The sequence below is a fragment of the Lissotriton vulgaris genome, chromosome 3_1 (genome assembly GCF_964263255.1).
Source record: "Lissotriton vulgaris chromosome 3_1, aLisVul1.2, whole genome shotgun sequence".
Lineage (NCBI taxonomy): Eukaryota > Metazoa > Chordata > Amphibia > Caudata > Salamandridae > Lissotriton > Lissotriton vulgaris.
In genome coordinates, this window is record NC_141689.1 from 13,831,623 (window position 1) to 13,858,819 (window position 27,197).

General features: G+C 43.2%; 1 protein-coding gene across 1 annotated transcript in view; it reads right to left on the reverse strand.

Annotated features, from left to right (window-relative positions):
- LOC147725827 (uncharacterized) overlaps positions 1-27,197 on the reverse strand; it is a 174,628-nt gene that overhangs the window by 63,962 nt on the left and 83,469 nt on the right. The window contains exon 3 of the mRNA XM_086960003.1: positions 13,461-13,783. Coding sequence (XP_086816129.1) covers positions 13,461-13,783 — 323 coding nt within the window. The remainder of the gene's footprint in view (positions 1-13,460; positions 13,784-27,197) is intronic.

The following is a 27,197-nucleotide window of genomic DNA, read 5'->3' on the forward strand; positions in this document are numbered from 1 at the left end:
TGTCAATATATCTGTACCATTGTAGACACTTACAGTGGCCTTTTAGTGGCCTTTCCCTGTAAACAAGCTAACCAAGTAAATACCATTAAAACATTGGAACTAATTATGCTGTATTATGGTGTCCCATTTCAAATACATTCTGACAATGCATCCCATTTCAAAGGAAGATTGGTACAGGAATTTTGTGTGGAAAGCAACATTGAATGGGTGTTTCATATACCGTACTACCCACAGGCAGCAGGCCTTGTGGAGAGAATGAATGGTTTGCTAAAAGATCAATTGCGTAAATTAACTGATAACAAATATAAAAATTGGAGAGATTATTTATTTCATGCACTGTTCATTTTGAATAATCGTCCCTTCTTAAATGCTGATTCCCCATTAATGCGTTTATTTCCTCCAGCTGTTGATGCTAAACCGAACACAGTTAAAAATACTGTAATGTATTGGGAAATTTCCCCTGGAGCCCTTGCTCCATGCAGAGCAACCCTCGGTTCCGCAGGCCTAGACCTGCATGCCATGAATGACATTACTGTAAAAGGAAGAGATCGAGTTATCATTGAAACTGGCATTGGTGTCAGTATACCGACAGGAAGTTTTGGATTAATTGCCCCGAGATCGGGCCTGGCCTTAAAAGGCATCCAAGTGCTTGGAGGTGTAATTGACAGTGATTATCAGGGAGAGATTAAGGTACTCCTGCTGAATAGCAGTGATGTTGATTTACCAATTCTTAAGACTGACCGAGTTGCTCAATTGCTAATAATGCCTGTTTTCAGTGGCGAGATTCAGAAAGGCACCGCCCCAACTCTATTAACTGTTCGAGGACAAAAAGGTTTTGGCTCCACTGATAATCCAGGAGCGAGAGTGTGGGTGCAGTCACCTAAAAATCCCCCTGAGCAAGCTGAAATTATTGCAACCGGTCATGATAATACTGTACTTGTCATGAGACCAGGGAGAGATAGCTGGGAGACTGTCCCAGCTGATAAATGTTACTTACGAGAATGAATAATGCCTGTATTTGATTTTATTTTCAGATCATTCTCTGGACTGCTGTTGCAGGATGTGCCGGCGTTGGACTCCTTTTGGCCTGCTACGTCGGGAGAGGAAGGAACCCCCAGACTTTGGTTGATTCGATAATCAGAGTACATCGTTCCTTTGCTGCGTGGGATTCATCATCTAACTTTTGGACAACCCTGACACGGAGAGTGATAAACTCCCTACATTTCGGTTTGACACCAATGCGTTCGGTAAAAGACATATTAGCGACCTGTTTGGTTGCCATTCCAGCTTCTTTGGAGACCCGTGCCCATATTTTCAATATATCAAATGCCCGTCCTAACATTATCTAGGTGACTTTGCAACTCATGAGTACTGTCCTTTATGTACTGTGCTGTTAGATCCAGCACCACCAATTCATTCTCAAATAACCACATATAATATCACGCAGGGTGATCTATGTTTCTTCCTCACATGTGATCCAAGTGCTATAACTGAATGTGTTTGTTTAAAATTGAAAGGTGCCACTTCATTTACAGATCATGAATAAACTTTATGTTCCCGGAGATTACCAAAATCATGTACTTCAGTCAAGAACAATATGACCTGCAAAAGTCTTGCAGTCACCCCTAGCCACTATCGTACAATGTTATTACCTTCTGGATGGCTTTTCTCTTGTGGCAATACATCTTGGCCTTATATCCCTGCAAATATTACCGGAGGACTTTGTGCTATTACTAGATTAAGCTTGCTAATGTTTTCTTCACAGCCTAATGCGAATTCCCATATTGCCCTCAATGCTGTAATATTGAACGACAATTGTGACTCTTCACTACATTTATTTTCTGAATCTGAATATCTTAGTTTGGCTTTCTCTATTTTAGGTGTCCCTGCTTTGGCAGTATATAATGCTAAATCTATTGGGAAAATGGCCTATTGGATGGTTAAATGCATCAATCACACTTCCATGATACTATCTGACTTGCTATTAGATGCCCAGGGTGAGCGTAGGGCAATTCTACAAAATAGAGCTGCTATAGATTACCTTTTACTTAAACATGGTCATGACTGTTCTGACTTTGAGGGCCTTTGCTGTTTCAATCTATCAGACCACACAAGGTCGATTCAGGCTCACATTGACAAACTCCACGACTTGACCAAAGAAGTTAGAAAACACATAGACCAGGGTTGGTTTGACTGGCTCTTTAATTGGTTACCAGATTTACATTCTTTACGTCAGATATTAGGGGGTACCCTGCTTGTTATTTGTATTTTAGTTGCTATTTGCTGTTTCATTCAGTGTATTCCTTCTTTACTTCAAACTTGTAGATGGCGAACTAGAAACAGATCTGTCAACTTTGTTTCCCATTATTCTTCGACAGACGTTAGTTCCATTTAGCGAATAATTAGTAGCCTAAAGTCAAGGGTGAAATGTTCTGAGCGGTTTTTTTTTCTATTTTTGAGTGAAGGTGACTTTAGCCTACTATCATTCTAATAGAGGGATTAGACCCTTAGATTTGGCCTATTTACAAGATGCTTGACATCATTCCCTATTCTTTTCTCTATTCTACGGCCTATAAGCTTATGTTAGGGGATGGATTCCTTAGTATTGGTATTATTTCGTCCTTTTGTAAGGTTACTAGTATATTCCTGATAGAATTATTCATCTTTCTGCTTACTTCGGGCCGTGTAGGCCTCGAATGGGAGAGACTCCATATTTCTTTCTGCCTCGGCTGCTTGAGATGCTTTTAGGTCAAATGTGATGTTTTAGTTATAAGGTGTTCACTTTGAGATAACCGGCTCGAGCTCGCCCTTATCGAAAGACTGTATTTTTCTTTGTGTCGAAGACACAACATCAGGCCGGCCGGCTGAGAACATGTCCTTGGCACGGGGTGGTACAAGAAATTGGTGGGCGGCAGGTTACTGGCTGGAAATTTCCATGCATGAACAAGGTTCTATATAAGCGAAAGTACAGAGAGGACGAGAGTTCATTCAGTCAGTTATTAGACGGCAGCTAGTCGTTAGCATTCTTGCAATTAATCAACTTGAAGCAGACAGTCGCCATTTTGAAGTCCGGAAATACCGAAGGCTGATAATCTCTCAGAAAGATTGAAGTTACTTTAGTTGAAGCACTTGGTGAGCTTTGATACTGAGATCAGAGCATGCAGAGTGAAGAAGTTAGCGGAGCGAACGAATACTAGAGCGGCAGTAACTGATTTATAAGATCGAAGTCGGAAGGTGAAGATAGTTCGTGATCGAGAGGAGAGAGGAGTAGTGCAGAACGACGAGAGTGAGACAGACAGAACAGAGAACAAGAGGGAGGTTCCAGTGACCTGGAGGGGAGCAGAGAATAGCGGTGCAGACGTGTATCCGCGAATGCAGGGGTGATCCTAAGATGAGCCAAGGCACAGACGAGAAGGGAACCCAGATGACAACTGAGTCCAGACTTCGTACTCATAAGGTGACGTCGACCCTTTCCTATTAGCGTGCACACACATATACTAATTCTTTCCTTTGCTTTTCAGGCTGTATTTTATATTGCAGTATTATATTATTGTTATAATTTGCTATTGTGTAATAAAGGGACCCCAGTTCTTAGTGAACCACTGTGCAACTGTTACTATTATGATAGAACTAACCTTTCTTCTAGTCAGATGCTGTTATGTGGATGGATGCGTTTCCCGTCCGGGTAAGTGGTAACTGAGCAAGGGAGCAGGGAGCGCCTAAATCAGAGAATAACCTTTGCATACCATGATTTAGCCATTCTTGTGTGAGAGGATTGAACTGTCTGCCTATCACATAACCTATAATTCTATACATGAGACATTCCCAGTAGATATTAGGTATATAGGGAAACTTCCCAACATAGAGAGAGAGAGTTGAAGGTATTAATAGGACAGTAATCACCGTTGTGAAGCGGCATTATTGAGAGCACCGGGGGGATACGGTGTGTATCGTCTCCTGATTGTGACGGCAACGTGAGCACCGGGAGGATACGGTGTGTATACCTACAGGATTGTGGCTTGAGAGAGAGAGAGCACCGGGAGGATACGGTGTGTAAACCCACAGGATTGTGGCTTGTGTGTGTGAACACTGATTGTGGTCAGTGTGTAATGGTATGTAATCAGAACTGCCCCCTTTTACTATGAGGAGGAGGGTAGCATAGTCTGGGCCTGAGTTGCCGCAAGACTATAAGGTATGAGTGTGGTGTAGAATATGGAATTCCGTAGCAATTAGTGATTGTTTCTAGTAATCCCTATGGATTTGGTGTGTTTTTGATGATCTAAGCTTGTATATTGCAAATTCCCCATCCCCAGGTAGGTACCGAGGTAAGTAGGTCCTGAGGAGGGAGGTGGTTACGTTTCGGCTGGGTTGGTGGTGTCTTGGTGAGCTGATTCTATTTGGTCCGAAAATCCAGTCGTTACAGTTGCTCAGCCAGTGTGAATGTGCTGCGTGGAATGCCGGTGTGGTGATGAGTGGAATGTGTGGGTGCCTGTGAGGTGAGCTGGGACAGTTGGAGTATGGGCTGAGCAGCAGGCAGGCTGCTCCTGGAGGGGCTGCTACATAAGGATATACCAAACAGCAAATAATACTTAATAAATAATCTATAAATCACTCCTCAGCTACCAGGCTTTGATTTAAACAAAGCCCTGTCAAGGGCAGTAACGGCTGCAGTCATTGGATCCTGCCTTGTTAAAACAGGACGGCTTCTGTCAACAAAGGTGCAGGCACATTCCACAAGAAGAGTGATGGCTTCTTCGGCCCTGTTTGCAGGGGCTTCACTCCCTGACATCTGAAGGGCAGTCACGTGTGTTAATGCCCATACGTCCATGAACCACTACTGTATGGATTAGTGGCAACAAGCTTATGTGGCAGGTGGACAAGCAGCGCTACCATGCCTGGTTTCATAAGGCATGCAAATTAGAGTCTTTTATAAGAAGTTGTATTTTTCATATTGTTTTCACTCTTTCTGTCACTTTATACAAATGTCTAGTGCATGATATATGAACAGGAGAGCACTAGATATTCAAATGTTATATTTAAGCGTAGCCTTTATGCATTTACGATAGCAGCAGCATATCATATTTAATATTGTAATGGGTCTCTTGGTGGGAATGTTTGCCTAACCCACCTCCTAAACACATTTGAAACTGCTTGCTACACTGATTCAAGAATGTGACTCTATGAAAGATATAATACTTGGAGAAAAAGACAAGTTACTTACCTGTACACTGTGGTTCTCCAGTATTGACATCTTTCATAGATTCACATGTGACCCTCCCACTTCCCTGTTCAGGTTCACTACTATTTTGCTATTTTGCCTAATATTATCTAAGTGTTTAACTCGTGCTCAAAATCTTAGGTATGGAGGTTCTGCAGGGGAAGAGTGTCTCTGGGTCTCTGCTTTGATTGGCTGAAGTTTGGAGGCTTTAAAACAAGCACAATAAGTTAACAATTTATATTGTTTCCAATGGATTTATTCAGGCCTATTGATAAGCATTACTTTTTTATTTAACTTTCAACAGAATTAGAGCTACCCCTGAGGGGGAGATGTTCCTTCTGAGGTGTTAGATAGGTATGTGGTAGAAGCTATTATTTCCAAATGAATGGCAGATGTACACAGCAGCAAAAAGTACACATATTTCACATGATAAGCTTGGGCTAATAAGACAGCAAATAGAACTTTCTCTGGTAAACATAATGGAACATATCATGAGTTCGGTATACGGTAGGATTTGCAATCACTCTGTGTCCTGACGTTTTCAAGCATGTAGCACTGTGGTTACAATAGAGTGTTTTAGAATGATTAAAAATATACAATTCCAATGCACCCATATTCTTAGGAGAGACGATTTATGGTACAGGATGATAGCAGACTCCCGGAAGTTTGGACAGTAAGCCTTTGTTATTTTGTTTATATCAGTCACATAAAAGTGCCTCTGACTGGCACAGCATCAGACCGATGTGAGAAGCAAAACTGTGAAAAGCTTTTTTACGGTAGCCCCAAAACATCTGGAGAAGCAGAGTATGCCTCGAAACAGGTACGGAACGCCCCACCCCCAGGTACGATGCGTACATCCCATGTCGGCAGGGGTACCGTTCGTACCCCTGCGAACATGGGGTGTACTCACTGTACCCCAAGATCATGGGGTGTATGCACCGTTCCCCATGATCTCAGGGTGTACGGTGCTTACACCGTGCCATCATGGGGTACAGTGCGTACACCCCATGATCGCAGGGGTATGCACAGTACCCGTGCGATCATGGGGTGTACCCACCGTACTGTGTGTATTTCATTATGTGGTTGTATGTACGAATCGCCCTTAACTGACGTGGACCGTACGAATTGCGTCCTCATACCCTGGTCCGGATCGTACTCGTCAGGTCATACAGCATGTTTACAAATTGTATGGTTCACTGTGAGGGTCCGTGTCGTACAGTTTTAGCCTTGCAATTCATATGGTTCGCAATGATTTGGACGGATTGACGAGATATGGATCGTACTACGCGATTCAGACGGACGTATACGATTCGTACGGAGAGGGCTCCGGATACGATTTAGACGGGCGCTTTTTCCCCCGAATCGGAATCAGCCTCTAAATGTTCTACATTGTTTCTCTGGCTCGTTTATATAAATGGAAACTTCAAAATAGTGATTTATGTTGGAATAGTAATCTTGTACCAGACACCCATCTGCACATGTTCTTTGCATGTACGTTATTAAATTCCTTTTGGGGCTCAATACAGAAAAAAAAATCATACATTTTTAATATTCATACAGAACTTTCTTTACCTAAGATTTTATGAGCACCTTGAACTGCAGTTATTCCTTTACCCCTTGATAATACGGATCTGGAGCTATTAGATTTACTTTTATCCATAGCTGTTAAAATTATTCAGAGAGAATGGAAATCTTTTCACTCACCATACCTGGTGGGCATGGGTCTCATATCTTCGTGGAGCTCATACTTTTGTTGAGAGAAAACATGATTCATCTTTCATCTGCAGTAAGGCTTGGCTGTCTCTGGATAATTATATGTATTTGTTTTCTCAAGGATTGATCGCTCAGTATCCAGTCAATGCTTTTTAAAAACTTATTTTCTTCCATTGGAGCAGATGTCCCCTCAGACCTCTTTGATTCCTTTCTTTTTTTACTGTCTTTTTCTCAATACTCTCTTCACTTTTCCCTCGGCTGAACAATACAACTAGTATATGTTTTTCATCTTGATATATGTAGTTGTTTTGCTTGTTTCATATTTCTATATGCCACAATATCTATTTACTTATGAAATCGGTCAATTCTTAAAACTTGTCTGAGCTAATATATTTATAACTCACCTTATACTGGTGTATTGTTTATTTTTTTTAGAATGATTGTATTGTTAATGTATTAAAATTGTATTTCTCTTTCAATATGCAATAAAGATATTTGAACAAAAAAAAGTCTGTGAGTTCCTTACCCTAGTGCGGGGGTTACTTTTTTTGTATTGCACAAAAGATTTTCTTAGACCCATTTAAAAGTCTATGACTTGAAAGCGCCTTTGGTTTAGCGCAGGACTCCTGAGAAAAAATAGTTGGGCGCCTTTTTATTGTATGGGGGCTCAGCTCCCGATCGTGCTCTTTGGCCGGGCTGCTAGATGTTCCCATGTAGAGGACAAAGGTGAGATGCGGGTTTCTCCACTGATAGGCCCAAACTGCGGCACTTCTAAGAGGCTCTTTGATGCTGATATCCATCTGTGTGGTTCCTGCAAGAGTGCAGGTGTTTGTTTAGAAGAACCACCAGTCTGATACCTCCTTGCCGGACCTTGTGCCCTTAACCCTGAAAATGGGGCGGAGTAACCAATGACGTTTGCTGGCCAATTTGGGGGCGGTATAAAAGGGGGTGGTAATGGATGGAGCATCTGAACCAATCAAACACTCACACCCAGTCAAAAGATCTGGGTTTTATCCATCACAGTTCTTTAGTCCACTCTGCCACCCCAGTTCAGACATGGCTATATACAAATCAGTCTGACCCTGTGCCTCATGGGAACAGTCCAGCCCAAACTGCCAAGTCATGCCTTCCCTGGACCGGAAACAAGCTTCCGAGGTCCAGTTTCTGGCATTCCAGCCGTCTTCAGCCCGGCTTGCTTGAATCCAGTGGCAAAGTGAGCAAGGGACTCACTTCTAAGCATACCCTGCCACACTTATGGCGGCCAAAAGCGGTCAAAAGGGGGTGGTAATGGACGGAGCATCTGAACCAATCAAACACTCACACCCAGTCAAAACATCTGGGTTTAATCCATCACCGTTCTTTAGCCCCCTTTGCCACCCCAGTTCAGACATGGGTATTTGCAAATCAGACTGACCCGGTGACCCTGTGCCTCATGGGCACAGTCCAGGCCGAGCTGCCAAGCCATGCCTTCCCTGGACCGGAAACAAGCTTCTGAGGACCGGTTTCTGGCATTCCAGCCGCCTTCAGCCCGGCTTGCTTGAATCCAGTGGCAAAGTGAGCAAGGGACTCACGTCTAGCATACCCTGCCACACTTATGGCGGCCAAAAGCGGTACAAAAGGGGGTGGTTATGGACGGAGCATCTGAACCAATCAAACACTCACACCCAGTCAAAAGGTCTGGGTTTAATCCATCACCGTTCTTTAGCCCCCTTTGCCACCCCAGTTCAGACATGGGTATATGCAAATCAGACTGACCCTGTGACCCTGTGCCTCATGAGAACAGTCCAGGCCGAGCTGCCAAGCCATGCCTTCCCTGTACCGGAAACAAGCTTCTGAGGACCGGTTTCTGGCATTCCAGCCGTCTTCAGCCCGGCTTACTTGAATCCAGTGGCAACGTCTAAGCATACCCTGCCACACTTATGGCGGCCAAAAGCGGTACAAAAGGCGGTGGTGATGGACGGAGCATCTGAACCAATCAAACACTCACACCGAGTCAAAAGATCTGGGTTTAATCCATCACCGTTCTTTAGCTCACTCTGCCACCCCAGTTCCTCATGGGAACAGTCCAGCCCGAACTGCCAACTGGGGTGGCAGAGTGGGCTAAAGAACGGTGATGGATTAAACCCAGATCTTTTGACTGGGTGTGAATGTTTGATTGGTTCAGATGCTCCGTCCATTACCACCCCCTTTTTATTTAACTGCAAATGTAAGAAATTATTCCTTAGGTTTGGATTTTAATTAATAATTATTTCTTATATTGATATTCAGAACTCATATTTTTCAGTTAGGTACAGTTTATTGTCCATTCTGGCTATATTTTGCATTTGGATATTTAATGTGTTTTAAGTGGGAAACAACCTTAACAACGTAGTCATTAGATCACTTTACCTTTACAACGCTCTAATCTGAGGAATAGTATAATTTATTATTCCAACACCTTCCCTACAGTTGCACACATTGGAGTTGGAATAGTAAAGTATACTATTCCTAAGTCCAGCACGCCATTGTGAGCAAGTCGTTGTAACGTCTTCAGTTGTAATAGTACTCCGTTGTTACAACAACTTGCTCTAGATGGTGCTCAAAACTAACGAATAGTATAATTTACTATTCCAACACCTTCCCTACTGTTGCACACACTGGAGTTGAAATAGTAAAGTATACTATTCCTAAGCCCAGCGCGCCATCTAGAGTAAGTCATTGTAAACGCATGTGATGTAATGGTATATATCTGCTTTAAGTTCCTGAAACATCATTGATTACTTAGGCTCTGTCTTTGAGTACTTCGTTATCCTGGGTATCGCTCACTGTGGCTTTTATGATTATATTGATAGAATTTTATTTCATTTGTTGTGTCAAAAAAACAATAGTATGTGGTTATATTTGGAGTTCCAGTTGAGCAATGGCTACTCAGTTCATTCAGGGTGGAAGGAAGTGGGGGAGGGACATCTCAATCAATCAATCAATCAATCAATCAATCAGGGGTTTTATAGCATATTACAGTACTCACCAATGAGGGTTTATAGGCGCTGGGGGTCCGGGCAGCTCTGTAGGTCATTCAAAGAGCCGCCAGGTCTTGAGGTCCTTAATTAAATGGTGCAGTGTTGGGCTTCGTTGAATTCAGTGGGGCAGTTCGTTCATGGTAGTGGCCGTGAGGTAAGAGAAGGAGCTGTTTCCTGTTGTGGCCCTCTGGATGCCGGGGGACATTGGCGTTATAGGTGTGTTTGAGCAGCGTGAAGGTTATTCTTCTTTTGACGGGAAGCCAGTGTATATCACAGAGGTATTGGGTGATGTGGTCTTGTCTTGGGATGTTGAGGATGGGTCTGGATGTGGCATTTTGGATGGTCTGGAGTTTGCAGAGAGTTTTTTGTTGATTCCTGCATAGAGGGCATTTCTGTAGTCCAGTCTGCTGGTGATGAGTGTGTGTGACGGTCTTCCAGATATTGGGAAAACCATTTGAAGGTCTTGCAAAGTTTGCGGTGGGTGTTGAAGCAAGTGGAGGACATGGCGTTGATCTGACAGTTCATGGTAAATGAAGAGTTGAGTATGATGCCGAGGTTGCATGCATGGTCTGTTGGGATGGGTGGATTTCCAGGGTGGGGGGACACCAATTGTTGTTTCGTTTGAGGGATTAAGCTCAGAATTAAGCTTCAGGCAGGTTTTGGTCATCCAGGTTGCAATATCTTTCATCCCTTCTTGGAAACTGTTCCTTGTGATGTCAGGTTCCTTAAGGAAGGAGAGGATGAGCTGGGTGTCATCTGCATATGAGACTATGTTGAGTCCTTGTATTCTTAAGATGGTTGTGAGGGCGGCCATATAGATGTTGAAGAGCCTGGGGCTGAAGGAGGATCCTCAGGGTACTCCGCATCTGATCTCCGTTGGTTCGGAGAGGTCTTATTCTGTGCATTCTGCCTGTGAGGAAAGATCGAATCCAGTCAAATGCTGTTCCCTGGATGCTGACCTCATGGAGTCTGGTGGCCAGTTTGCAGTGACAGACAGTGTTCAAGGCTGCTGAAAGGTCCAGGAGGAGGAGGGCTGCGGTGTGGCCTTGGTTGAGGAGGGCGTAGATGTCAAGGTGGCGGCTATAAGGGTGGTCTTGGTTCTGTGATTGCTACGGAATCTGGATTAAGAGGTGTCTAGGATGTTGTTGGTGCCTATGAATTGTGCTAAGTGGGTATTGATGGTTTTCTTGATGACTTTGGTGGCAAAAGGTAGTAGTGAAATGGGCCTGAAGTTTTTGAGATCTGTCGGGTCTGCAGAGTACATCTTAAGGAGAGATTTGACTCTGGCGCGTTTCCAGACATCAGGGAATGTAGCGGTCTTGCGGAAGCAGTTGATAGTTCAGCTCAGTTCGGGTGAGATGGTAGTGAAGGCCCTGTGGAAGATGTGTGGTGCACAGGAGTCAGTAGGTGATCCAGAGTAGATGCTTTTCATTGTCATTGTGTTGTCTTCTTTGGTGAGAGGGGTCCACTTAAGGAGGTTCTGTTGGATGGCGTCGCTGGGGGGGTGTTAAGGCATTTCCATGGTAGTGGTCGTAAAAATTGTTGTAGAGCGTCTTGAGGTAGATGAAGGGGCATAGTTTGTTACAGAGGTCTTGGGAGGGAGGGACGTCAGTTGTTTCGCTGTTGGGTTTGGCGAATTCCTATATGATAGTTCCTTGGACTTGTCGCGTTTGGCGAGGTTTGTGTCTTGGATTACATTTTTCTTTGTTGCTTTGATGAGTTGGTGGTGTGTTGTGATGGCTGTTTTGTAGGCGGAGCGTGCTTCTGGGGTTTTGCTGTTTCTCAAATTTTTCTCCAGTTGTCTGCAAGAGTGCTTGGATTCTCGGAGGTCTGTGGTGAACCAGGTGGCTTTCGTGTTGTGTCGTCTTGTGATGTTCTGGAGGGGGGAGAGAGTGTTGGCGCAGCTGGTGACCCATTGGTAGAGGTTGCTTGCTGCTGTGCTGGCGTTTGTCAAGCTAGGGGGAGGAGTGCAGCTAAGGGCAGAGGTGAGGTGTTCTTATGAGACTTTATTTCAGTTTCTACATGGGAGGTGGTGTGTGCACTTGTGTACAGTGGGTTTGGAGAAGGAGAAATGGATGCAGTGGCGGTCTGCCCAGAGCGGTTCATATATTACTAATAATACAAAAGCGTGCAACATGCTGCGATGTCATGGGTGGAATAGGGGAAGATCATAAAATAGTATTCACTGACTACATAATGTAGATCGTGTAACAACATAAGTAAAAAGTCCCGTCGTTATGGGAGGTTACAAATGAAGTCAAGGCTGTACCAAGTAGGGAATACTAAGTATATTCACAAAAGAAAAGTAATGATTTTGCAAGGACAATAACAGGAGCCAATGGAAAAGATGGGCAGAAAATTGGCGGAGCCTCTATGCCATACCTCAGTACAGCATGCCTTGCAGAGCAGTGCTTGCCCTACCCATGCTCAATCTAAAAAGTAACCTATATCACCAGAAAGATTTTTAGATGCTTTTATGTGGTAATCTTGTGAAGTTAATCACAGCCTCAGAAAGATTGGACTCACGCCCTATTCTCTGCACGGCAGAGGGCTATTTCATGGCTGAATGAATCACTGGAAGGATATTGGACTGACCCTGTTTTCAGGTTGTTTATGGGGTAATCTGATCAATGCCAGATATGCAGTATTATGAAGCACTTGTACTTGTTGGCTCACAAATTGAAACTAGGTGAGTGAGTTGGTGTGGTTGCCACTTGGGCTATGGAGGGGTAGACAAGCTTGTGAGTACACTGAAGACCAGCCAGAGGGAAAGACCAAGAGATAAGTGTTGATCCCTCAAAACCTTTATCACATGTGAGCGCCTGCTGGGCCTTAAGGCATGAAATGGAGGATGGACATTTACAAGCAGAAGGATAGAAAATGCAGGGCTGAGCTTTCCATATCTTGGAGACGGGCAGTCCAATAATGGTTGTGTTAGGGAGGCAGAGGAGTATAGATTAAGAGCTACTGTCATAGCATGGGCACCATCTCACCTATTGCCAGCTTCTTGGGGGTCTGCGAAGGGTGGCTAGTGTGACGATAGGGTTTCCATTTCTCTAGCCCAGTCTCCCTCACGGTCATGTCTCCTTTTGTGCTTCCATTGCTGCCTTGTTCTACGCATCCCGTTCCCATTTTCACAAAGATTGTTCTCCTCTTCTTCAGACCCTTCACCATGTTTATGTTTATGAGATTTATAAAGCGCTCAAATACCCATGGGTGTCCCGGCATTGCCTTTACTCACTCACAGTCATAGGTTTCTTACTGGTGACCACATGTCTCCATTCCCCACTGTTTGAACACCTTCCCTTGGTTCTACCACTGCTTGTTTGATTGGCACTGACATTTCCCACACAGCCATGAACCTACCCGAGGTGCCCTCACTTCTCTCTCTTGTTACATCAAGTTTATCACTCCCAGGTTCTACTCTGTTGCTTCAACACTTTGTGTCCCTCTTGACCCCACATCCTCAAACAATGCTCCCCACATTTTTTTTACTCCACTTAAAATATGTTAGATGACTGGTACTATACCTCATTGATCTCAACCAGTTCAGAATCATCATCCGTACTAAAATCCATGACGAGCAAGCGTTCTTCGTTGGTTTGTCCTCGCTGGAGGCTCATGTTTCTCAATTTCTCTTTTGTTTTCTTCATTCTTTCATCAATGCTTTGTCTTTCTCTCTCCATTTCTTGCTCAATCTGTCTCAATCTCTCCTGACGTTCCTGTTGTCGCTTCTCTTCCTCCATCTTTTTTCGTTTTTCTTCTTCCCGCTGCTTCCGCTCTGCCTCCTCTTGCAGCTGCTTCCTCTTTGCTTCCTCTTGTTCTCTCTTTAGCTTATCTGCTTCTAATTTTCCTGAAAATGGAATGACAAAAAATATAAGTACAGGTGGCAGGACCTGGTGGCATTACAATATCTTGTAAATAGATGAGAATATTTTAAGGCATGGCAGAGTTTTATGTTTTTATGCTAAGTGTTGCTTACTGACAAAAAGTATGCAGTTCAATTAGTCCCTTGTTGTGACATAGCAGCAAAACACAGCACACATACTGAAGGCCAAGACAAGATTTCTTACCTGTATCATCTACTAGGTGAACTATGGGCACGTTATTATGCTTCTATAATGCTCCTTTTTAGAAGGAGAATGTTCTAGAAGAAATGGTGCATGCTTGTAGACTGCTCATATAACACCCCGGATCCTATCTGACTTCACGCTGAGGTGTGCGCCATTTGTACATCTTGCACCGTGACACAGGATCTTTCATTTCTCTTGTCTGCAGGTTGGTGGTTTGTGGCAGCTGGAAGTAAAGAGATTGGTTCCCTGTGCTGGCTTCGGATTTTCACAAACTCTTTCAATGAATGCAACTTTCTCAAATACTTCAAGCTGCACCTGGTGGATATTTTTCTTTCCTCTCTAGATTTAGTGTATTAGCACAAAGTTCTAAGCCCCTGCAGCCATCTTGACGGTGATCTCTGTGGCTCGAGGGCGATGAACATGCTCCAGGTTCGGCTCCCAGACCCTCTTCTCTAGCACCCTCAGCTATCTGATGACCCACTGGTGCCAGAGGTTAAGGAAGATATTGTTGGTTCTTGTGGGTTCATAGTGGCTGTCAAGCTTGGGTTCAGATGCTTTAGTGGAAGTTTTATTTGTTTGATAATGTCTTCTAGCCCCATGGAAGAAATACGTGGCTTTGGTGAAACAAAAAGTGACGACATGTATTTTGGTCCAAGTGGCATTCTTGTTATCAAAGAAATCCAGTATCCTTCTCCACTCCACAGCCTGAGCTGATGCCCGCTGTTCTCACTTCAGGAAGGTAGAAGAGATGGGGTAAAGATTTTTTGAGACTGCCTGCATGGCATCAAGGGTCTGATTAACCAGTGGAAGACGCTCCTGAGGCTGATATGGTTTGCTTGTCATGTTGCAGGTATCATTGGAGTCATGGTTCCATTGCCTTTGACTGGAGTATTTTTTAGATTTTGCGGCACTTTGACATGAGTGGGAATTTGTGGTTTGCTTCCTCCAAAGTCTCAATTTTAACCTTTTTGCCCAAACTTCTTTTCCACCTGTCCTCAGACACCGAAGGTCTCTTGAGATCTGTTGAAGAATACCTTTCAAACTACACCATAGGTTGAGTACATTTCAACGACACCCTAGCTCTCAGCGATCCCTTAGATGGAATCACAGCTGCTCTCATGCCAGGGTCACTGTGATAGGTGTGCCCCTCACCTGGCCTAGGGTGGTCACACAGGGTGCGAGAACCAGGTTCTTGGTCCTTGAATTGAGGAAGGAATCCATTTTGACCAGGATTAGTCTTTTGGGGATGACTTTTGAGATTCTCAGATTGCTGCATGGATTCATGCACAGACCACAGTCTGTGTGTTGGTTGTGGTGGTAGGCTTTTTGAGTAGAATGATTGTTGGGTTTTGTCTTCTAACCATGGAAGAGGTGACATTAGGGATCGTGACAATGTTGTCAGGACCAGACCCGTAGTTTTAACCAGTCCTATTCCCACTATAGCTCAAATGTGTGTCATGTCATGAACCACATTTCTCAAGATAACTCTGTACAGTAAGAGTGTAAGAGTGAGTGGATACACCATTGTGTTGTTAACGTGACTCGAAAACCCAATATTAGAAAGGTAACCTCTGGAGCTGAAGTCAGGTTTTACTTATTACCAATTTTATAAGTATTTTGCCCATGTGTTCTGCGCTGATCCTGCTTTGGTGAAGGGCACAGCTTATAAGGACTGTGGTAGACCATCACTTGATCCACCGAGCCTTATGGGCTGTCCGTTTTTAGAGATTTGACTACTGCCCTTTCAATTGAGATGAGACACTGGAGGCTGTGCTCAAGGTCTGTAGGAATTAAGAGTCTCTGATGTAATTGAAACAGTAATTTATGCAGTCAAATTGTGCAGGGAGAGAACTGCCAGTCAACAGCTAGGGACAGATTCTGCAGTGATTAAGCTTCCACTTAGAATAGTGGTAAAGTTCTGTAAGAATTGGGTTATTGGTGCTGAGGGATTTTGCCCCGCTCAGGAAACAACCACGGTCCCTGTCAGGGTGAACTACACAAGTCACTAAATTAACCTGTGCTTAACCCTCCGGTAGCTGGGCAAAAGCAGTCAGGATTAACTTAGAGACAATTGTAAAAGCATTTACTCAGCTCACAAAGAGTAATAAAGTGAAAACACAACACAAAAAAAATCCAAACTAATGTGGAATAATAGAGTGAATGTTTTTAAATAAAATAACACCAAAATAAACAACATCCTATCAGTAGGACAGGAGTTATGAATTGTTAAGGTTTTTAGTGAAAATAGCGCTTAATAGATCTAAGCACCACCTGCGCGTATATGTGTCAAATCAAGAAGCATGAATAAAAGGAAATTGCAGAGTAGAGGAAGAAGTAAGTTTGTTCCAAGTACAGAAGGTCCGATACATCAAGCAGACAGTGCCAGGTACAACTGAACTAACTCAACAATAATCTGAAAACACCAGGTTATATCACCATGGTGCTACTCAAATGAACACTCTGTATGTCAGGCGTATTGATAGGGAAATAGTCACATTACTACAATATGGTTGAACAAGACTTGGAAAGTCAAATGTTAAGGCAGACCATGATGGAACTCAGGTTGGATACAAGGAGTGGTTTGGGCTTGGTCTCAGCTTACCTTTGGATTTAAATAACTTCTTGAAGAAAAGTCAAGGACAAAGTGGAATCCAGCGGGGCAAGGCAGTATGCTGTATCAGAGCAGCAGTAGTGTCACCGGGGGATGCTGTACGAAGTCTCTGTGAAGCCATCGACAATTGAAACAAAAAGCTCATAGTGGGAAAATCTGGATTTCTGATAGAGGAGATTGTCATTTTCAATGGGGAGCCTGTTATCGAACCCAGTGAAGATTTTTACCTACGTCCGCTGGAGGTTTTTCGAAGTCAAAACCCTCCAGCGGGACGAAGCTGCAAGCTGTGGCAGGAGAGAGCTCAATGAAGCCGGATGCAGTTGCTTGAAGGTCTTGCCAAACAGGATATGCTGTAGCGCCGAAGAACATATCTGAAGATACCACAAAATTCGGCCGACCGATGATACACCTTTGGTTGGTCAGCTGGCAGGTCTGTCACTTTTTGGTTACATTTTTCTGAAGTCCCAAGCTTTAAGGTTAGGCAGGGTCAGCACCTCTTACATCCCTTCCCAGGGTCCAGGACCTGCTGGTTACCATTTGCAAAGCTAGGACACACTTCAGCAGAGGTCAGGTGCAGGCGTGTTAAGTCCCTGTGGTTCACACAGGAGGATAGCCATCTAGTCCCTGAAGTCACTTCGATAGCCCTGGGTTCAAGGAGATGGGTAACATGTTCTACAAGAAGCACAGCGGTCCTCAGTAGCAGCTGGACAGTAATCTGAGGTTCAAGGCAATCCTTCTGAAGACTTTCACAGGTCCAGGAGTGTAATAAAGATGTTCAGAGGGCCCACTATTTATACCTGGTGACAGCATTTAAAGTGCAGAATTTCCTAGGCTACCCCATTCTGGTTTTGTAAAGAATGACCCATGCTGCCAACAATTAGTCCCTTTTTTACTCACTGCCTGGGAAGAATACACAAAGACCTACAGCTAAGCTGTTTACCGTCATGTGACCCAGGACATTGACAGCAGGCACCAAATTGTTAGGAAAAGAACATTTCCAACTTTCTAAAAGTGGCATTTTCAGAACTGTGACTAATAATCCAGCTTTACTATTAAAGAGTATTACAAGTATTTGAGTCCAAACTTGACTGCTATATATGTTTCCAATCAAACGTTAGCATATACAAATGTAATAAGGTAATCCAATGTTATCATCTGGGAGATATTGGCTTTGCAGTAATGAAACATCAAATGTAAGAGTTTGTTTACTACTAGGACATGTAAAACTTAAGAGCACATGTCTTGCTTTTTAAATAAATTGCATCTTATCCTTTCGGCTGTTTAGGGTCTACCTTGGGGGTGAGGCATACGTATTAAAAAGGAAATTTTGGCTTTGCAAAAGGTTTATGTTGTCAGGTTAAAATAATAGCTTATAACTGCCTTAATGGCAGCAATTGCAGGCTTTGAACAAGTTTAAAAGGACTACTTTAGGGCATGACACAAAGAATGCTGTAGGCCCAATCGTTTGAAGAAGTGGGGAGTTAGGTCCTGGGACGTGCGGTCGGCTGGACCATGGGTTATATTTTGTAAAAAACAATGTGCCAACCACACACTTACTTTTGATCCTCTTCTTTTGAGGAAGAAACCAAGAGAAACTTCTAGGTTTATCCGGGTATTCAACTTTTACCCTTTTACTTTTTATTGTTATCAAATTTTCAATTTCATGTATGAAAAGAACACTTTTTCGTTTTTTTGAAATCACATCAAAAGACAATTATTCACAACACAAAACATTTTTAGACATGCAAACAACTAATTGTATATACACGCTAGTTCACTTTGATATATATACACATATATTTTACAAAAGGCCAGAGTTTTGGTTGGTGTAAATCAGAGATTTTAAATAGACCATTGTTGATAGTCAGAAAAAAATTAATAGAAACAACTTATTCAAGTTCACAATTCATTTTACAACCATAGACCAAATGTGAATTTCTTTAGTCTATCAACAGACTACTATCTGATCTCTTTTTATGAAAAGAAGCTAGCACAGGTTCCCAAAAGCCAACAAGTGTAATTTTAAAAGAACAGTTTCCCAAAATCCCAAAGACAGCCACCAAACAAATACCAAATGTAGCTTCACTAAAAAGAACTTTCTCACAAACCAAAAAAAAAACACTACTACTACCACTCCAATTTCCAGAACAATTAGAAAGTCATTCTAAGTCCTAAACAAAGTATAACTTTAAACAAACACTAATTTGTCATTCATGATAACGAAAGCAATGACACAAGACTAATAATATTTGACACTTCTAATAACCTAATAAAACTACAGGAAAGCCAACATTGGATGATGAATGGGACTTTTAATGTTTGTCCCAAACCTTTTTTCCAATAATATACAATACACGACCTATATCAAAATTGCAACATACCATTACTTTACGCACTAATTCCAAATATAAATAATTCCACATACATGGAATTATTAAGCACAATAAAACAGAAAACAAATGACTATTCCCCTGAAAAAATAATACTAGATTTCGAACAATCAATGCTTAGTACAATCTTAAAAATACATCCCCATACCTGCATCCAGGGCTGTTATTATCATTTCAACCAGTGCCGATAGAGAAATTTGCAGAAAACAAAACTAAGCATAGAATATGCCACGAATGCATCTTTTGCTTATCAAATAAAAAAATAACTGCACTTGCTTATGTCCCAGAAATAGAAGTTGTAGAACACTACTACATCTTAAATGACAGTAACTTTTATAAACAAAATGAAGCTAAACTAAGTCCACTATTGGACTATTTTGAAGACACCTGGGTCGGGAAACTCCACAGATCTGGGCACAGAAGAAATCCTACATTTTCAATACCCTCGTGGAATGTATACAGAAGTACATTTAGGGCCTGATTCTGATGCGGGTTGGAAAGCTTTCCCACCTAGGGCCTGATTCTGATGCGGTTAGGAAGGCTTCCTAATGGCATTTGCACCTTCCAAATCGGATCGGGAACAACCCAAGGCCCAATTATGATGCGGTTAGGAACATATGCACCATTGAAGTCAATGGGAGTCCAACCAAATCATATCGGAAAGCATACGGATGCATTGATTGTACTCCATCGGTCGGACTGTCCCGATCCGAGTGGATTGGATACATTTCCAACCCAATTCAGGCGGGAAGCATTTTTAACCCGCATCTGAATCAGCCCTTAAATGGAGAACCAAAACAAACAATGCAGTCGAAGGATGTTATAATGCCTTCCTTCAATCAACAGGCAGAACAAAACCAAGTTTTGAAAAATGTATGCAATGCCTACAAAATGAACAAAGCTACCAAGAGTTCAGAATTAAACAATCGAGAACTTAATAACTCCCAAAACATCCAAACAAACAAAACAAATGCATAAATATTTCGTACAACTGGTAAAATTGTACCCTAGTATAAAAGGCATGGAATACCTAAACCTAATATCCACAACTCTCCTTAAAATAACGATCACAAACAAATTCCTAATAAAATACATCCAACAATGAAATGCAAATAAAAGTAATATATTTTATCCCGCAAAAAATTATTGTGTGCAATATATTTTTAATAATTTATAAATGTATATACATACATGAATATTATTTGTAATAAAATAACAATTAACAATAACAATAAAAACAGTACCCCTCCAGAATCAATAAAAATAAATAACTTACCAAATGTACTCCAAAGACTGCAAAATCCATGTTCTACCAACATAATCCATGGATGAAAAATAATGTTGCCCCCAAAAAAATGAAAAAATACAACTGTACCCAAAAAGAATAATCCACGTAATGAAAGTCCTTCCAAAATCCATAAAAAAACGAACATATATAAAAGAGTAAAAAAACGTTCCAGGAAAACTGAATAATATAAATAAGTGTTAAAAATATATTAATTAACAAAATTAACACCCACTTTTTTAAAAAAATACGACTCCTTCCGATACGAAGAATTCCTGAAAGTAAAATCACGCAAAACAAAATAACATACATTCCCACCAACATAAAACAACACATAAACACTTACTAACAATAATATTAACTGTTAATTAAAAAACACCGAAATACTATTTCTAGAACCTGGCCTAGACAACCATATCAATACATAAAACACCACACGTAATTACAACATATAACAATGCCAAATTTGAACAACTAACTTATAACTACACTAAACAGTATCAAACTAATATCAAAATTAATATAAAACCCACTTAAAACATATAACACAAACCTTACCTTTAGCGACGTGAAGTGTCTCTCAACCACGAGATTCTCTTCAACCCAAATGACACAAAACAACCTAACACGGTTACAAAATAAAAGACCCAAAACATAATAAAAATGTTAATATAAAAAATATATAATTTAGGGGCCGATTCCGATTCGGTAAAATCCCCTACGAATAGCTGTACGGAGCATATTTCCCGTACAAATCTTACACCTTCAACGTCCCCGTACGTACGATGAAGTACGATCCGAACTCAAAGCACATCTCTGTACGAATCGTACCAAGCACGTACGACAAAAAAATACGTGCAAATTGTATCTGGAACTCGCATTACGTGATGTCCGTTCGTAATCAAGCAGCAGTTTCTCCCCCAGCAAGTACGATTCGTCTGCGACACTCCGTACGATCCTTTATCAACGGGAGCTCAAAACGTCCGTAAAAGCAGAGTCCAAACTGAACCGCATCCTCAGTACGCGACATACACGCTATGAACCCCATCGCCCGTGTCATCCCAGTCCTGTACGCCTACGACCTGGTGCAAAGAAACCAACGACGACGCATACGGTGAGAACAACATACCTCAACAAATTAAGTGCACTAGTACATTGCTTCTTACACGCTTGCGTATAGCACCATTGAAATAGTGATACGAGCCGCACACACACGCCATGAGTGTTGGGGTACAGTGGTTTTCACGCGGTTGCTTATGGCACCATTGCAATAGTCATACGATGTGCGCACACTCACGGAATGTTGGGGTACAGTGTGTTTCACGCGCTCAAGTATGGCACCCTTACAATAGTTATACGAGGCACACACACGCCATCAACCACATGTGGCCAACATTATTGGGGTGGGTAGATATGACTCTCAGCAGTGGCCAACAGTATGAGGGTGGGTGATATGACTCTCAGCAGTGCCCAGACATATGAGGGGAGGATGTAGAGGACTCCCAGCAGTGCCCAGACACATGAGGGGTGGGTGCAGAGGACTCCCAGCAGTGGCCAACAGTATGGGGGTGGGAGCAGAGGACTTCCAGCAGGCGCCAACAGTATGGGGATGGGGGAAGAGAACTCCCAGCAGAGCCCAAACATATGAGGAGTGGGTGCAGAGGACTCCCAGCAGTGGCCAGACATATGAGGGGTGGGTGCAGAGGTCTCCCAGAAGAGGCTAATAGTATGGGGGCAGGTGCAGAGAACTCCCAGCATAGGTCAGACATATGAGCGGTGGCTGCAGAGGACTCCCAACAGTGGTCAACAGTATGGGGGTGGGTGCACAGGACTCCCAGCTGAGGCCAGACATATGAGAGGTGGGTGCAGAGGCCTTCCAGCAGTGGCCAACAGTATGGGGGTGGGTGCAGAGGACTCCCAGCAGAGGCCAGACATATGAGGGGTGGGTAGATATGACTACGAGAAGTGCTCAGATATAGGGGGGTACATCATCATCAGCATACCACAACTACTTGGGGGTATGTGCACATACCTAATTTGTGACTATCAGGATAGTCCCATAGAAACGCATCACTTATAGCAGTGTCCCATTCCCTGGAGGATGGATTACTTTCACACACTGTGACACACCACATGTGGGTGTGATGTCAAATTACACATGCATACCCACCCATGGAGGCTGCAGGCAAAATACACACCCTACCATAATGACACAATAGTGTATAGTGATGTAACAGCCTACTACACAAAGAGAGCAAAAGGGAACACACACTGTCACACACATCCCAGGACTGATACGAATGTCCAGGTAGTGGTCAGATCACCAAGATGTAGTCTGTCATGAAGGAATAGGGTTGAAACCCCTTAGATACAATGCACAAAATTGTGAGGCATGTGCCCAAATACCCTGCATAACTAACCCCATCATAGGGGTAGGCTGTGATTACACACATGCATAGTGGTGAAAACAGTGAATGTGTCCATGAAGGCATTTGTACATCCTCAAAACACAAGTAGAGTGATTTGCAAGCATGGCACAGACGAATGAGCAGTAGACATCTGTGAGCAGGCATGGCCATTGTTGAAGGGAACCGTCCCAAAAAAGGAAATGTGCACACATGTCAGCACAACAATTGTGCAACTGTCTGCAGTTAAGATGTCAGGAGCCACAGAGGAAGGAACACTCCTTGGGAAAATGCCTCAAGCCAAACTGATCACACACAACCAATGATTAATTGCAGAGACATTCTGATGGCACACGGATACCATGGTCCACCTCATGACTATCAACAGAAAACATCTTTCAGAACCCCAAAACATTACCATGACACCAACTCCAGGCCCCTCATCACAAACATCAAGTACCTGAAATGCTATAGTGTTGAACATAAAATAAAAGGCTTTATTCAGCAGGAATAAATAAGATGTGCAAACATTAGTCTGTGCTAAAATGAGGCCAATGGCCAGTCCACACAAATGTCCTTGTAGGGTGACATAGGGTAGGCTGTCTACCCTTAACTTGCCTGCACATGGAGTAGCTAATGGGATGTTGACCCTTGGGGGGCATCATCGGGGCAGGACCAGGCACCGCAGGGACAGGAGTGGGAAGGGTAGTTGTGGTGGGTGAAGGGGGTGGACGTATCCTCCTCAGTGGTATGTAGAGCACCGAAGGTGGACTCATACTCTGCACTGCACACTGCAGCCAGTTCGGCCAGCCCAACCCCTGCACCCGAGGACACTATTGGAGTGGAGGAGAGGGCTGTGAGGGTTGCGGACTGTGACTCTGGCTGCATGTCTGCAGTCTAACCCCAGTCCCTCTGGGTGTGCCTGCAGCCCCCTGAGTGTGCATGCCAGGAGGTGTGCGCTTCGCCATATGTGGGGGTGTGCTGCCTGTGTCTATTGGGGTGCATGATGGTATCTTCCTGCATGTGCGAAGGACAGGTATGGGAGAGGGGAGCGTGGATGGGTCCAAAGGAGGAGGGGAAATACCGCTGCAGGAGGTAAACTGCTGCCGTCAGTGATGAGTCCATGGACTGCATAATCCGACGTTGGTCAGACATCATTGCTGACATGCCCTCCATGAAAGACAACAACTGTGTCAGGATTTGAGTGTGGGCACGGAGGACACTCAGCATCGATGTCTGACCAACCTATAACTGGTGGAGTGTGTCCACAGACTCCGCACTAAGGGCAGCAGGGGTGACAGTGGCAGGGGCTGCGATGCCGGGGCTGAAGGAGACATGGGGGGCTGCACGGACAGAAGGGACAGGAGCAACTGGGAGGGTGGCGATGGTGCTAAAGGGGGTGGGTTCAGACTCGGTGCTGCTGCCTGGTGTTGCTGCAAATTCCCCCTCCTCATGGGAGTCAGAATCACATCCATCGGCGTGGTAAAATGTGTCGCCTTCAAACAGGTCCGCAGACTGACTCCCCTCACCCTCTGTGCCACTGGCTCCATCAGACTCCTCCACGCTGGTGGCACTGTGGCTGGGTCCCTCCTCTTGGTCCGTACAGCTGTCTCCTCCTGTTTCGGGTGATGATGCTGTGGGCAAGGAGAAGAAACAGAAATCCATCAGTCACCTGTACACATCTGACGCATGAGCACAAAATCAGTAGGTCACAGTGCAAATCATGCCATGCATCATGTGTAACAGCTAGATAACTCTGCACATATTTGAGCCTTGAACTGCCCAGTTGGTATAGATACAATGCAACTTGGACACAATGATCAAAAGAACACATCAGGCCACAACTTGAATGGGAAATACACAGATAAGCTAGTGTTTGTTTGGTTATAGCAGAGCAGATCAATACAATGAAGTGATGCCACCTCAAGTTCACAAATAAATAAACAGTAGTGGTGCCACCTAACTCCCCAAGGTGACACCACACTCAGAGCCAAGTATCTACATTGGGAAAAAAATAAATGTAAATAAATGTTGGTACCTCGGGACTCACCATACTTTACACAATCAACATGTATTGAATGTGGTAATTTGCTATCTTGTGAAGAGAACACGTATGTGCCTGCATGAAAGATGTTTCACAAGGAAATGCACACTAAAAAACATTTACACATTTATTGAAAAAGCTGGCACGCTTTAATATAAAACACTGTTAGTAACAAATGGTGTTGCAGTTTGTCCATATACATCGTCCGACAGAGGTCTTGATGTCTTGACACTCATTAGTTTGTATAATTGACAACAGAGGAGTTTCAAGACCTCAAGACCACTGTCTGGACATGTATATGGAGATTAAGGCACACAATTAAACGCTAACACTTTCTTCTTTGAAAAGGTGCCAGCTTCTCTCAAGTAAGTGGAAATGTTGTTTTGTGTGCTCTACTTTGCGAGACATCTATCATGCAGGCACATAAGTGTCATTTACACAATTCTTCATATTAACACATTCTAAACATGAACAACTTTTAACAAGTGTTGTGAGTGCCAAGGTACAATCATTTATGTGACACAACTTGAAATATTTCAGTCCTCACATGGGCATCTATTCCCTGATGACACCGTTGGTTGCACATAAAACCTACTGGCTGCCATGTGGAGTGGCACACATGTCCCAACTCTGGACAATGCTTAAGCTATTGAGCCAGCAATTATGATAAACAAAATCATTGCTGAATTGTGGACACACCGTTATCCCCAGGCAAAATGTCAACACAGAAGTGTGCACACTAAGACAAAACAGCGTTGCATCTGAACAAAATACATGTGGCCAAAATGTATGAGCCTGAATCATGTCTGGAACAAAATGACATAGGCTGTCAAGCCCCAACTGAAAACACAGGCCACCATCACAGGGGCAGTTGATCGTGAATCATTGTTCAGCCAATTCTCACCCACACGTCAAACCTGGCAAGGCTAAATCAGGCAGGCCCATGTAGACCTCTACCGCACATCACCCCCATACTCAGTCAATGTGATTGATACAGCTCAAGAAGTGAGACCTCTGAATCGGGGTAACAAAAACTGTGCAGCAACAATCCCAAAAGTGATCCAAGCTCACCTCGTGGGGCTGGCAATACATATTTGTGACAAAAACCATCAAAAGATTGTTGTGAATAGGCACACAGCCACTGCCCAGTGTGAGTAGGCATAAGCCAAATGTTGTATCCCTGTCCAGTGGACACATTGTCATGCGGGAATCTAGGACCCTAGAGTAATTTTCCCTATTCATACCCATATATAGGTATAATTCACCCAATCCTTATATAGGCATAAGAATCATTGCCTTATTTAGTCTTAGCCTGTGCAGCCCAAATATGGCATGGCGACTTCCACTAAACTCCGAGAATCCACAATGATTTCTTGGAAAAACCAGCCTTCAGAAGTCAGGGACTTCCCCCTGCTTGAATACTAATTTATCCAAGAACTCCTGGAGTTTTCAAGAAACGAAGGCACTAGTGACGATATTATGTCCAATCTTACGTCAGACTCTGCACCTTCAGGGGTATAAATATACTTACATTTGCCCAGTCAAACACACGGTGGTTTAGTAGCAGATCAACGAACCACTTGCCCGACGCCCTGATGCTGCAAGTGCCAAAGGAAGCCGACCCTCCAGCTGACGCACTGCAAAGACGCTGTCTTTTCTCCTACCGGGAAATCCAGCTACGGTGTTTCCAGGCTGCCCTTGCGGGGTTGCTGGGAGATCGAGTCCTGAGAAAGAGATACAAGACCTATATCATTCTAAAACCAAGGTACGGAGCTGATTAGACCCTTAGAGAATTCTCGGACAGATTCTTGGCAGAGAAAAACTAAATTTAAACTACTCCTCACTTACTTCTTCCGTTGTACTAGGCTTAGGTTAGGTACACTGGGGTAGGCGTATTTTAGAAGCACCAGTTGAGTACTTTTAGGCACTCTTTTATCACTGTATGTATTTTATGCATTTTATGTATTCTATGTTTATGGCTTAGAAAACATATCATGCTTTTGCAGTACTATTTTATAATACTATTCGTATTATATGAATTGTACTTCTTAACTAGCATTTCAATTGTAGCCGTGCATTTCTTATGCTTAAGAAATAAGACTGTTCAATATATCCTTTTATTGAAAACGCCGGTGTCTCTATTTCTAAGCAACTCTGGTGAAAAAAAGCATGCACATCTGACTGAGTGAAATAGCTGTCTATTGTTTCCGCGACTCTAGAGTAAGCATGGGCGAATTTTGTGAATTGGCAATTCGCGAATTTGCGGATTTGCAAATTGGCAATCCGCAAAATTCGTGAATTCTCGCAAATGTGCAGATTTTTTGTTTTTGCGTGTTTGCGGGTGTTCGCGAGGTGCTTTGCCTGTTCGCGGGTGTTCGCGAGGCACTTTGCAATTTCGCAGTTTTTTTTTTGCCTGCCTAATCACTGCCACCCTCTTGTTTTTTATGCCCATCTGCCTT